The following is a 13,539-nucleotide window of genomic DNA, read 5'->3' on the forward strand; positions in this document are numbered from 1 at the left end:
TATATTTCTCGCTATGAATGACAGTTATAAAAAAAGAAAATCACTGCACTGGACAATGCAATAGCCTGGAACCTGAAACCATTCTCAAAGAGTTGCTGGCAGGCAGGGGCGATTTCTAATTTCCCTCATGGTATTTAACTGAGAAGCCAGGACACAAGGTGAGGACCCTTAAGAGAGAACTAAGGGGCCCACCCATTCCAGAACAGAGGGTATCCCACAGAATCCTGCTTTACTGCTGATGTGAGTCCTGGGAGACTCCAAGCAGGGGTCCCAGGCTGAGCAGCCCCCTCATTTCCAGCTTGAGGGTCTCGGGAAGGTGGAGGCCTTGGTCTGAGGGTGGCAGACATAGGTCAGCGAAGGCAGGAGTCCAGATCTCGCCAGGTGACAAGGTGAGGTCCTGAAGGAGGATTTGAGGGCCAGAAGAAGCCTGCCCTGTCTCTGTGGTTAGCCCTGGGACGCTCCAGGGTATGGTCACTGGATGTGCTCAGAGGGAGCAGCTGGTCTCCGCCAGACATCAAGGTGAGGACCCTGAGGGAGGACTATATAGCTTGGCCCCAAATAGAGGAAGCACCACAGAATCTAGTCCTTGACCTGGTTTCAGCCCTGGGAGGCCCTAGAGCTTGGTGGCCAAACGCGGTGTCTCCTGATGCCCCTACTAGGGCATCAGGGAAAAGTGAGAACCTTGATGTGAGGGGCCCAGCTTCATGTCAGTAGAAGGGAGGGGACCCAGGTTCTGCTAGGCATCCCGAGGATCTGGAGGGAGGACTGAGAAGACTACGTCCCCAGACCCAGGGCGACACACAGAAAGCCGCCCATGGTATCAGAATGGGAGATCCCAGGCAGGTCGGGCAGGCAGAAGCGCTGCCTCCCTGACTTCCTCTTTCGAGAGAGGGAGTCTCAGGGAAATGGCCTTGGACTGAAGGCCGCATCAGGTCTGCAAAAGGGATGACAGGCAAGCCCTATCAGTAGTAAATGTAAATACCTTGGACATGCCCCAGGGTATGCCTACAGCCTCAGACGGGAGGGTGGTGGCAGGGAGCTTACCCTGCGCCTGGCGTCAACCCTCCGTCGCCCTGGAGCAGATGGCCATCGGTGCTTCCTCACGTCCACCTTGAAGTTCTCGGGAAGGGGAGGGGCTTGTGCTGCAGCCAATGAGCTCAGCTCCAGAGAGGAGAGCGGCTCAGCCAGAGCCCAGAGCCAAGGCGAGGACCTGGAGCTAGGACTGAGGGATTTTTCACCCCAGACATCGGGTCCCGTACGTGGCGCGGCTGGCCTTCCGTCTTGGGCGCGTGAGGGGCGTGAGGCTCGGCCTGACCGGAGCCCACTCCGGTCAGAAGAGAAAGGAATCGCGGGCTGCGCCAAGCTCGGAGGTGAGGACCCTGAGGGAGAGGCGGGAGGCTTCCCCTCCCCCCCCCCCCCCCCCGCGCAGGGAGGGGGGCCAGGCTGGGCCCCGCCGGTGCCGTTAGTTCTGGAAAGCCCCGAGCACGTGTGGTGGGCAGCGGCGTTTGGCGACCTTGGTCTTGGCCGTCTGGGGGACGCGAGGCTTCGTCTGGGGGTGCCCGACTCAGGTTCGGGGAGGGACGAGTGCCAGCCCTTGCCAGCGATGGATACGGACCCCGCGGGAGGAGTGAGGCGAGATCCCACCACAGATCACGGGGCCCCCTCTCCCATCCGGCTCTTACTGCCAACCCTGAAAAGACGGGGCAAGGTCCCAGGATGTTCTACTTCGCGACTTGTATCTGGGGAGCCTGAGGGGCGGGGCTTCAGAGTAGCTAGGTGGGAGGCGCGGAGGCACCGCCCACTCGCGCATACGGAGCGTCTAGCCACGCCCCGCCCCTGCGGTCATCCCTGGGAGACCCCAGGCAGGGTCGCCGTACGAGGCGCGGCTGGCCTTCCGTCTTGGGCGCGTGAGGGGCGTGAGGCCCGGCCTGACCGGAGCCCACTCCGGTCAGAAGAGAGAGGAATCGCGGGCTGCGCCAAGCTCGGAGGTGAGGACCCTGAGGGAGAGGCGGGAGGCTTCCCCCCCCCCCCGCGTAGGGAGGGGGGCCAGGCTGGGCCCCGCCGGTGCCGTTAGTTCTGGAAAGCCCCGAGCACGTGTGGTGGGCTGTGGCGTTTGGCGACCTTGGTCTTGGGCGTCTGGGGGACGCGAGGCTTGGCCTGGGGGTTGCGGACTTAGGGCACAGGGGGAGGAGGCCTGGGCTCTGCGAGGCTGCAGGGTGAGGAGTGAGGCGAGGGGAGGGGGAGACGGCCCAGGGCCCTCTGAGCCAGCCGCCCTGGGGAAGCCCCAAAGCGGGATGGGCGGATACGGCGGGCGGTGATGTGCATTTTGGGGGTGCGGGGCCCCCCGACTCAGGGGCCAGCAGAGGGCCGGCCGCCGGGCAGCGGGTGAGGACCCGGGGCGGGCGGGGGGCCCGCTCCTTCCCCCGCGGGGTCTGCGCGCCGGGGGCCTGTTCGCGGGGCGGGGGGACGCGGCCCCGGCCCGACAGGCGGCGAGGGGACGACGCTCCCGCCACGGAGTGCGTGCGCCGACCCTGCCCGTAGCCCCGCGAGGGGCCCCGGATGTGGGGCGGCTGAGGGATGGGCGGCTCTTTGTGCCGAGGTGGCTGTGGCTGGGTAGTGGGCGAAGCCCGGGCCCCTGGCGGGCTTCGAGGGGCAGACCCGGGGGCAAGTGATCGGACCGTCCGGTGCGGACGCCGGGGGAGGGGCGCAGGGGGCCCAGAACCCCCTGCGCCTCCCGTCAGCCCCGAGGAGCCGGGCTGGACCGTGGAGCCCAGGTGGCGGTCCTTTACCGACTCCCCCCCCCCCACCCCCCCCCCCCCGCTGCCGTCCCTGGCATCTCTAGGGGATGGTGGCCAGGGCTGAGGGACCGTCCCCAGGTCAGCAGGAGGGAGGGGATGGGGACCCTGTCAGGAGTAAATGTGAGTATTTGCAGGCTTTGTGATGGGCCCCACTCAGTCTCCGCGGAGGGAGGACTCGGGCATCGGTGGTCAGATAGGGTGTCCCCTCCCTTCTTCCAGGGAGTGGCGGGGCCTGTGTCACGGAAGTGAGGCCTTGTCTGAGGGTGCATTCTGAGTGCTTGAGGGAGCACAGAGGCGACGGCCCCCCTGCAGAGCAGAGGGGATTCGGCTCCTGCTGGGAGCCCTGGGAGACCCAGGGCAGGGGTGGCAGGATGTGGCTTCTATTTAGTTTTGCTTGGAGGTTGTCAGGGGAATGAAGGCGTAGGCCTGAAGGGGCAAGGGCAACTTCGCGGAGGGAGGAGTCCCAGGGCCCAGCGGGAGTCAGGTCAAGGACTCAGGGCACCCCCTTCCCCAGAGCAGACGGGACCCAGTGCTGTTCTGCCCTTGCTGGCAACACGGGAGGACCAGGGTGGTGGCTACTGGATGTGGCCGCCCCTCCGTATTTTCTGGTGCGGGGTCTCAGGGAGGTCGAAGACCTTGATCTGATGGGTGTAGCCCAAGGGCAGCAGGAGGAGTAGTGCCCTCTGCCAGGTATCAAGGTGAGGACTCGGAGGGAGGATTTAGAGTATCTCTCATCCTGCAGAAAGGTGTCACAGAAACTTAGCCCTGCTGTCAGCCGTGGGAGGCCACACAGCAGGGTTGCCAAACGCAGCGTTTCCCGATTTCCACTTTGGAAGTCTGAGGGAAGTGAGGCTTTTTCTGAGGGTTGTAACATCAGGTTACTAGAGGGTACAGTCCCAGGCCCTGCCAGTCATTAAGAAGAAGACTATGAGGGAGGATGGAGAGGACCTTCCACCTCAGATAGATGGGGTCTTGGCCTGACCTGAAAATACCCCAAGAGAGGGGAGGCCTCAGCCCTGTCCCACCCCTCGTGTCCACCCCTGGAGTCCACAGGCAAGGTTGGCCAGATGTGGCATTTCCTTACGTTGTCTGGGGGAGTGTCTTACAGAGGTGAGGACCTTGGTCTCAGGAGGTGACGCAGCAGTTCAGAAGAGGAGGATTCCCAGGCCCTGTCACGAGTCAACGTAAGGATCCTTGGTGTGAAGCCTGAAAGCCCCTCTCCTTGAAAAGAAGGACCCACAGAATCACAGCCCTGGGAGGATCTGAGCAGGAGTAGCCAGGTGGGAGGAACTCTCACTTCTGCCACAGACCCTACCAGGAGTCAAGGGGATAGAGTATCTTACAGAGGTGAGGTCTTGGTTGGAGGGGGAGACTTTAGGTCAGCGGAGGGTAGGACAGGCCTTGCTGGGAGTACAGATGAATACCTCGAGGGAGGATTGGGTGTATTCCCCACACTGGAATAGACCCCGGGCAGGAGTGGCTGGATTTGGTGTCTTTTTACTTTTGTTTGGAGTATCCCAGGAAGGTGAAGAGCTCGGCCTGAGCTGGTGACATCAGGAGAGGGAAGAGTTCCAGGATCTGTGACGAGTCAAGGTAAGGTAAGGATCTTGAAGGAAGACTAAGAGTGCCCCCCAACCCAGACAGAAAGAGCCTCACGGAAACTCTACCTTGTCACCACTTATCCACTCTGGGAGGACCTGAGTAGGAATGCCCAGATGTGTTATACCCTCACTTCCTGCATGGGGTGGGTGGAGGGGGTCTCTGGAAAGTGAGGCCTTGGTCTGAGAGGGTGATTTCAGAGGAAGTGAGCCCAGGCCCTACCAGGAAGAAAGAACACCCTGAGGAAAGACAGAGGGAAACCCCCTGCATCTGGGACAGATGAGGCCTCGCCCCTGATGTCAGCAAGACCCTGGGAAGGTGTGGCTTGCTGTGATGTCTCTTCACTTTTGTTTTGAGGGACTTGGAACTGAGGTCCTTAGTCTGAGTGTGAAGGCAGGGGAACTGAAGAAGCCACATCAGATCAGAAGAGGGAGGAGTCCCAAGCTCTGCTAGGAGTTAAGGTAAGGGCCTTTGGTGAGGAACAAAAGTACTTCCCACCCCAGAAAGAAGAGATCCCATACGGTCTGGCTTTCTCCTATTCTCAGCCCTAGGATGACCCAAGCAGGGTTGCCTGGATATGGCACGCCCTCACTTTCTCCAAGGTGAGGGAGGTGTCCCAGAGAGGCGAGGTCATAGTCTAAGGGAGTGATGTTAAGTCAGCAACAGCTAGTCCGGGCCATGCCAAGAGTAGGGATGAATGCCATGAGGAAGGATTGAGGTTAGCCTTACCACAGAACAGATGGGGACCAGCCCTTGCTGTCAGCACTGGAAGGACCTAGCCAAGGCGGCAAGAGGTGTTGCCTCTTCATTCTTGTGCAGGGCTTCTCAGGGAGGTGAGAGCGTTGCTCTGAGGAGGAGCCACGTCAGGTCAGCAGAGGGAGGTGGCCGCGTTACTGCCAGGATTTAAGATAGGGACCCTGAGTGAGGACTGAAGGCACACCCAGCCCTGCCTGCCCCTGCTGTCTGCTCTGGGAGGCTCCATCCAGAGTGAACAGATGTGGTGTGCCGCCACTCTCTTGGTGGTCTCAGGGAGGTGAAGGCTTGTTCTGAAGGGACCAGACTCAGGACAGCAGAGGGAGGAGTCACAGGCCCTATCAGGCATCAAACTGAGGAACGAGGGTGACGCTCGCCTAGGAGGGAGGGATTCCCACAGACTTTGGCCAGCCTTTGCTGTCACCCAGGGAGGCCTTGGGCTCATAAGGTCAAATGTGTTCCTCTTTCATTTCCTTCTCATTGGTCTCAGGAAGGTGAGTTCCTGTGCGGAAAATTTTGCCTGAGGCTGGCAGAGGCAGGGAAGTCGGGGAGGGTTTGGCCAAGGTCAGGGGGCCAAGGTTGGGCAGGTCTTGTTAGGGAAAAAGTGAGAACCTTAGTGAGCACAGGGGGGGGTCATCCACTGCAGGGCAGTAGGGACCTCACAGAGCCTGTTCGGGGCTCCGGGAACGATGAGGTGAGGTCTTGGTGTGAGACACATGTCCTCAGTTCAGCAGAGCAGAGGAGGCCCAGGCAGTGCTAGGAGCCAAGGTGAGGTACACATCCTGAATGTCTATCAAGGACCCGCCTGTGTCAGAACAGAAGGGACCCCCCAGTGCTCGACTCCACCTGCCCAGTGTTGGCTCTGGAAGCCTTGAGCTGTGCCGGCTGGCTGCACCCTCAGGAATTTTCTCACATCCTCCTACAGGTTTCTAGGGGACGAACTGTCCAGGAAGACAGGAGCCCTGTGAAGCCCGAGAGCATCTCCCCGCCCCCGCCGCCAAAAGAGCCTGTAAGTTGGCCTTTGTCAGAGCTGCCAAGGATGTGTTTCTCTACTGAGACTGTTGATCCTCTCCCTCTGTCTCCAGGCCTGTGGCACCCGATCTCCCACCATCCCGCTCACACTTCTACTTGTTGCTGTCAACTAGAGTCATCATGCTCCGCTCTCCAAAGCATCCGCGGCTCACGTTGGAACCAGACTTTCAGGCCCAAAATGAGATACAGGACCTGGCGGTGGCCGGTGTTCTCAAGGCTGAGAAGGAGGAGGAGGAAGACACTTCCTCCTCTTGCTCTTTCAATTTCTCCTATCCCTCCACCTCCCCCTCCCTGCCTTCCTCTCCTGTGACCCCGGTTTCCAAAGAGGAGAAGGAGGTGGAGGAGGAGGAGCCTGAGAAGGAGCCCGCCACAACATTGAGTCCTCCCCAGAACCCTCAGAGCCCCTGCTGCTTCTCCGTATCACGGAGCACATCAGAAGGAGGCTCCAATAGCCAAGAAGAAGAAGATACATGTTTCCCGCAGACCTCAACAGACACCGAATCTTCGCCCACAGACCCACTAGATGAGAAGGTAGCTGATTTAGTGAATTTCATGATCCTTAAGTACCGATTGCAGGAGCCTGTCACAAAGGCAGAAATGCTGATGGTTATCATGAAAAGGTACAGGAAACATTTCCCTGTGATCTTTAATAAAGCTTCTAAGTTTATGGAGGTGATCTTTGGCATTGATATGTGGGAGGTGGACATTTCTGTCCCCTCCTATATCTTTGTCAACTCACTGGAGCTCACTAGTGTTGAGGTGTCTAGTGACACCCACGGCATGCCTAAGAACGGTCTCCTGATAATCATCCTGGGTGTGATCTTCATAGAGGGCAATTGCATCCCTGAGGAAGACCTCTGGGATTTCCTGAATATTATGGGAGTGTATCCCGGGAGGGAGCATTTCATTTATGGGGAGCCCGGGAAGCTCATCACCACAGATTGGGTGTATGAGAATTACCTAGAATACCGGCAGGTGCCTGACAGCAATCCTCCACGCTACGAATTCCTGTGGGGTCCCAGGGCCCATGCTGAAATCACCAAGGTGAAAGTTCTAAAATTTTTGGTTAAGATCAAAGGGATTGACCCCCTTTCCTTCTCATTTTGGTATGAGGAGGCTTTAAAATACGAGAAAGAGAGGGCTCAGGCCAGAATTGGATCTGGGGAAACTACTGCTGCCATATGTTCATTGCACAGCATTGATCAGCAGCTTCTGCCCCAACTGAAGAGGGAGCCCGAATATTCACTCTCTATTTGAAGAGGGCAGTCCTGGCTCTGAGTAGAGGGTCAGGGTCAAACTGGGGAGAACACAGTGTGCAACAACTTTGTGTTCCTGTTCTACATAGATGATTTGGAAGTTTATCTTTTTTTACCTTTTGGTGTTTTTCAAATGCTGTTTCTTTTACTGGAAGGTTTTTTAACTTTAGAATCTAAGTGTGTGAATGAATTTGTCACATATCTGTTGATGTTTCTCAGATTTAAGAATATGACTTTTGATATTTTAGAAAATAAAATATCAAAATATCAAATATCACAATATCAAATATTGTGATCTGGGACAAGATAACAACACTGGAATGGGAATTTCCTTGGAAATGGAAAAGAAAATGGGAAAAAAATGGAATGTAAAAGGTGGTTCATTTTTGGATTCCCTTAACCACTAATTTATTGTTCTGTAAAATTAAAAGACATATACCTGGACTTGCTTGGCTTACTGAAGAAAGTAGGCATAATCTTAATAAATCTTATTAAATGAAAGATCCTGCTTACTGGTTCATTTATTTGCCAAATGTTAATTGGGTATTTTCTCCTTAGAAAGCACTGTGTTGATAGCGGAAGTCACGCCTCTAATCATAAAACGGTAGGGGCTAGGAGCAGCAATCACCAGGAAGATGGTGAGATGTCTTCCAATACGTGAAGAACATGCGAAAACAAGGAGCGAGAAGGTGAAACTCCAGATGCGAGCAGTCAAGTAGAAATGCCCTGAGCCAAGGCAGTTTAGGAACCGTAGTTCCTCCTGTGTGTGGTAGCAGGGGCCGGACTCTCAGGTGATGTGTTCTAGAGGTGACAGAAAAGCCTGGAATAGGAAACTGCCTAGTAGTCAATTTTGTATCATGGAGAAGCCAGAGGGAAATCTCCATCCGGGGCAGGTATGGAAGATGGCCTGAGCTCTTGTCCCAGCGCGGTTAGCACAGTGCAGTGACTAGGTGTTCTATCCATCGTCTGCAATGATTTCCTGAGCATAGGGTAATAGTCCCTTGAGGTGGTACCCAGAAGCCACTTGGCTGCCACTCTTCCCTGGCCTGAGAGAACCAGAGCCTACACCATTAAAATAACATTAAAGGTAGGTTTTATTTTTTTTTTAAATGTATTTATGTGTTGTATTTTGGAGTGTGCACGAGCAGGGGAGAGGTTCAGAGGGAGAGGGAGAGAGAGAATCTTAAGCAGACTCCGCGCTCAGCATGGGGCACGACGCAGGGCTCGATCCCACAAGCGTGGGATCATGACCTGAGCTGACATCAAGACTCAGATGCCCAACTGACTGAGCCTCGCAAGTGCCCCTAAAGGTAGGTTATCTTGAGTGTAATTAAGCCAAATCTAAGCATATTTCAGTTTTGGGGGAGAGTGAAATGAAGGAAAATAGTGTTTTGGATGGATGAACAGCAAGAAGGGAAGAAAGGAGTTGGTCTTTGATTCAAAGTTTGGGAACTTGAGTTCTATCAGCTGAGAAAGGCTAACCCATAACCAAATTAATATACCCCCTAAGAGAAAAAATGTAATGAATTTTATCTGTGAAGCTGCACTTTTGCCTGATGTGATATTCTGTCTCCTATGGAGCTGTGTATCGTCTGAGATGTCCTCTATAAACACAAAATCCCAGAGGAGGGGGCAGTAGGGTCTGGGGACAAAATAATATCAGAAATAGCTGCCATTTGTTAAAGATCCAATAAATGCCAGGCACTGTGCCAGCTACTCTCCTTCACATACATTCCAGCAGCCTTGCTTCATTGTCAAACCCATTTGACAGATGATGAATCGAAGGCTCATAGTGATCAGTAATATCCCCAAGATTATACCCAGCCCAGTGATGGAGCTGGGACCATAACTCTGGTCTGAGTTTATTTAGGGCCCACATCGTTTCCACTCCCCATAACCTGAGGCAGGTTTTCTGTCCCACGCCATTTCTCTTAGTACTTCATAATGGTTCTCAGGTGGCAAAAGAGGGACGATGTGACAAGGTACTAAAAGCAGGCCCCTAAAGAAGGAAGAGGAAATGAGCATAAAACATAATTTGGGAACTGATGGAGCTTCACTTATCTAGGGGACTCCTGCTCTGATCCCTCTGATACCTTCATAGCTGATTCTACCCAGGTCCTGGCATTTGTGTCCAGTCCCAGCAATTCCCTGAATTACAGCACCTTCCTCTGGGTCGTCCCATGTGCCCTCCCATTCCACTCTGAACCCTGGCCTACTGCCCAGCTTTTCACTGTCTCCTCTGACGGCTGTGCTCTGCTCCCAGTGGACACCCCTGAACCATCTGCCTTGCCCCTACCATAGGACATTCCTACCCCTGCAGAAGTCCCCTGGTTGTCCCAAACCACTCTGGAGCCCTGACTGCAACAGCCCCATGGACATAAAAGTTTGATTTTGACAAGTGTTGTTTAGATCCATCTGTAGTAAATTGCATGGTGACCGCCCCCCCCCCCCCCCCCCCCCGCCAAAGATATATCCAAGCCCTGATCTCCTATCGAATTCCCCCTCTATCTGAAAGTGGAGCATTCCTATGATAACATGGAGGAAAGACTACCATTAATTATATGGAAAACTTTTTTATCATTCCCAGACCCCCAAAATCACCTCTCTTAGGCTTTTCTGATACCTTAAGACACATCTTGCTAGTAGATGCACAGAATAAATCAAGGTAAAGTACAGATGCTCAAAGACAACTTCAAAGTTATGGTGGAATGAGGCTGAGACGCTGAGTGTAGTTGCTGGGGGAGGGAGCTGGGGAGCACTGCCCTTTCTGCTCGGGGTGTGTACCTCCCCTGCAAGGGCTCGCTGCAGGACAAATGCTGGCATCTAGTTTTGCTTTTCACCTTTTTTTTTTCTTAAAAGATTCTTTGGATTTCTTTCAGGTAGCAGAAACGGGTACTGACCTAGATCTTTGATGACAGTGAAGTGGCAGAGTGTGAACTTTTGAACAACGGGGCACACCTGTATGTGTGTATGTGGCCTTATTTGGAAGTAGCAGTTTTGCAAACGTGAATGCCTTTTAGGAATCTTGAGTTGTGATTCTCTTGGACTTAGGGTGGGCCCTAAAAACAGTGAGCGGCATGATAACGGACAGGAGAGTGAGATTTAAGCACACAGAGGACATGGAGGAGGGGCTGTGAAGAATGGAATCTGAGACTAGAGTGAAGCATCTGGAAGGAAAGAATGTCAAGGATGGCTGGCAGTTGTCAGAAGCAAGGAGAGAATCAGGAGACAGAGTTCTTCCTCCAAGTCTGCAGAAGGAGTCCCCTTGCTGACACCTTCATCTTGGACTGTTAGCCTCCAGAACTACGAAAGAATACATTTCTGTTGTTTGAAGCCAGCCAGTTTGGGGTACATTTTTATGACAGCCCTAGGATCATCCCCGCTGGGTGTATTTAAAAACCTGTCAAAGTGTTTTCCCAATAGGCTTGTGAGTGGAGTCTGATGTGACACATAATCTACCGGTTATCGGGATATAACTCTGAAGTCAGAGTTTTTTTAAAAAAATGTTTATTTATCATAGTCAGGAGAGGGGCAGAGAGAGAGGGAGAGAGAGAATCCCGAGCAGGCCCCCCACTGTCAGTGCAGAGCCCAGTGTGGGGCTCGATCCCACAAACCAGGAGATCATAACCTGAGCCGAAATCAAGAGTCAGACGCTTAACTGACTGAGCCACACAGGCGCCCCTGAAGTCAGATTACTTTTGAAACCACCATGATATTTGCGGTAAGATTTTAATGGGCTGCCTGTTTCTGACGTTGTCCACTGAACACATACACAGATGAATAAGTTTACCCACGTGGTTAAACCCAAAGCCTCAAAAAAAAAAAAAAAAAAAAAAACTAAACAAGCAAATCCCAAAGCCTCCCTCATAAATGGTAGATAAGGAAAGGCCATGGAAATCTCTGTGTAAGCAAACCTCTACCGAGGCTGAATTCTTAAAATCCTTGGAGTCCTTCTAGGAAGTTAAGAACGGTTCCTTAGCAGACATACTAGCTCTGATTTAAAAAGAAAAAAAACAATCACTGTTATGGACTCTATATTTTGTGTTCTCCCCAAATTCCTCCTTTGGAACCATAACCCCCAGTGGGGTAGTGTTAGGAGGTGGGGCCTTAGGGAGGTCATTAGGTTTCAATGGGATCATGATTGTGGGGCCTCCATGATGAGATTCGTGTCCTTATAAGAGAAGGAGACGTGAGACCTCTTGGCCATGTGATGAGAAAAGGAGAAAATGGCTGGCTGCCTGGCTGCAAACCAGGTAGAAGGTCCCTACCAGACACTGAACCTGCCACCACCCTGGTCTTGGACTTTGTAGACCCTAGGACAGTAAGAAATTTCTGTTTAAACTACCCCGTTGATGGAATCTTATTAGAGCAGCCCACGCTGACTAAAACAACCATCCTTCCGTTACTCCTTGTCTGTGTAGTGGCCCCACAGCAAAATCCTGGTTTACAGTGTGCCAAAAGCTTTTCAGGATGTTACAGTTGTGTGGAAGGCAGCAGAGGCTCATAAATTAAGATTCCGACTCTGCATTACAAGGAAGGAGAAAATCCTCCGTCTGCTGAGATGATAGAAGTTATTGCAAAAGGCAGTCAGTTCGGAAGAGTGCTAGTGAGTGAAGAAGGGTGAGTCCTCCCGCTAAGATTGAGAGCCTCCCTGGAAAACTAGATGTGACCTTGTATTTGAGAGCATCTGTCACATCGTAGGCTCTTGCAAAAGCTGGTGAATTTCAAGGCAAACTTGTTTTTCTCAGAAACTCCTCCAAGAATTGAAGAGGGTTGATGTCATAGCAAATTCCTTTTCCTTAAGCACCTCCTGGGGGTCAGCTTCTGGGAGACATCAGAAGTGCTCATCCACACCTTGTCTCTCTCTCCTTCCTGGGTGGCCCACCTGTCGTTTGCAGCAAACATGGGGACCCTATGTTGAGATGTAGAGCCCCAAGATGGAAGCAGTCTGGATCCCTGAGTTACCTGAGAAAAGTACCTGCCAACCCACATCAGAATTTATGTGAATGACGTGTTAAGCCGATCATATTTCAGGTTGTGTCGATTGCAACAGCTTGCAGGGTTTTTTTTTTTAATTTTTTTTAACGTTTATTTATTTTTGAGACAGAGAGAGACGGAACATGAATGGGGGAGGGGCAGAGAGAGAGGGAGACACAGAATCCGAAGCAGGCTCCAGGCTCCGAGCCATCAGCCCAGAGCCCGACGCGGGGCTCGAACCCACGGACCGTGAGATCGTGACCTGAGTTGAAGTCGGACGCTCAACCGACTGAGCCCCCCAGGCGCCCCAGCTTACAGTTATTTTAACTGATTAATACACACCTCCTATTTCTGGCCTTAGGCTTTTGAAAGTATTTTACTTACAAAGGTAGTCGTTCATACGTTCTTGTAAACAAAACTCCAAAAATCCAAATCAATCACAATTCTCCCTTCTACGAAGTTCCTCCAAAATTCAGCCCTCTTCTCAGAGTGAACCACAATTACCAATCTGGTGTGCATTATTTTCAAGCTTATTCTGGGCTTTTCATGTATATATAACGTTGTTTTCCTTTTAACATACTGGGTAGCGATGTGTATATTAACCTTCCAGTTACCTTTGCCACTTCATATAGTGAATGAAAGATCTTTCCATGGTAGTGCTTACTCCCTAGAATTCTAAAGTATGTATGTGCCATAAATAATTAAACACTTTTCGTCCTGATGGACACACAGTTGTTTTCCATTGGCTGCTATGGTTAACAGAACTGAAATCAACATCTTTCTAAACATGAATTCTTGGGAAAATGAATTTGCTTTCTAATAAAAGAGACAAACCACTGAAGTTGGGTTAACATGCAAAGGTTATGAATAGTTAAAACTTTTAATAAATATTGCCCAAATCGGGTTCCACCATGTTTTCTCACAAATTACTATATGTGAATATCCTATACGCTCACAAACATTTTACCAATCTTTTCAATTTTTATCAAAATTATGAGTGAAAACTATTGTGTCAATTGTTATTTTAATTTGCGTCTCCCCTTTTCTCATTAGGTTAGGTAGGCAGAAAATTAATCTCTCATCCATGTAAAGCTGGATTTATGCAGTGATGTCCTGAGCAAAGA

At 52.3% G+C, this 13,539-nt stretch overlaps 1 protein-coding gene across 8 annotated transcripts; it reads left to right on the top strand.

Moving 5' to 3' along the window:
- Window positions 1-1,173: 1,173 nt before the first annotated feature.
- Window positions 1,174-7,939, top strand: LOC123594955 (melanoma-associated antigen 10-like). 8 transcript variants are annotated; one of them, XM_045471991.1, is made up of 5 exons: window positions 1,174-1,255; window positions 1,817-1,988; window positions 3,907-4,391; window positions 4,755-4,858; window positions 6,236-7,939. In XM_045471991.1, the coding sequence occupies exon 5, from the start codon at window positions 6,303-6,305 to the stop codon at window positions 7,437-7,439; it is 1,137 nt and encodes a 378-aa protein (XP_045327947.1). In that variant the 5' UTR covers window positions 1,174-1,255; window positions 1,817-1,988; window positions 3,907-4,391; window positions 4,755-4,858; window positions 6,236-6,302; the 3' UTR covers window positions 7,440-7,939. The 8 variants fall into 8 exon arrangements, with proteins under 8 accessions (XP_045327947.1, XP_045327949.1, XP_045327948.1 ...); XM_045471993.1 differs by lacking the exon at window positions 1,174-1,255 and having other exon boundaries at window positions 1,814-1,988; window positions 3,907-3,982; window positions 4,320-4,396; XM_045471992.1 differs by lacking the exon at window positions 1,174-1,255 and having other exon boundaries at window positions 1,814-1,988; window positions 3,907-3,982; window positions 4,320-4,391.
- The last annotated feature ends 5,600 nt before the right edge of the window (window positions 7,940-13,539 follow it).

This window comes from Leopardus geoffroyi, chromosome X (genome assembly GCF_018350155.1).
Source record: "Leopardus geoffroyi isolate Oge1 chromosome X, O.geoffroyi_Oge1_pat1.0, whole genome shotgun sequence".
Lineage (NCBI taxonomy): Eukaryota > Metazoa > Chordata > Mammalia > Carnivora > Felidae > Leopardus > Leopardus geoffroyi.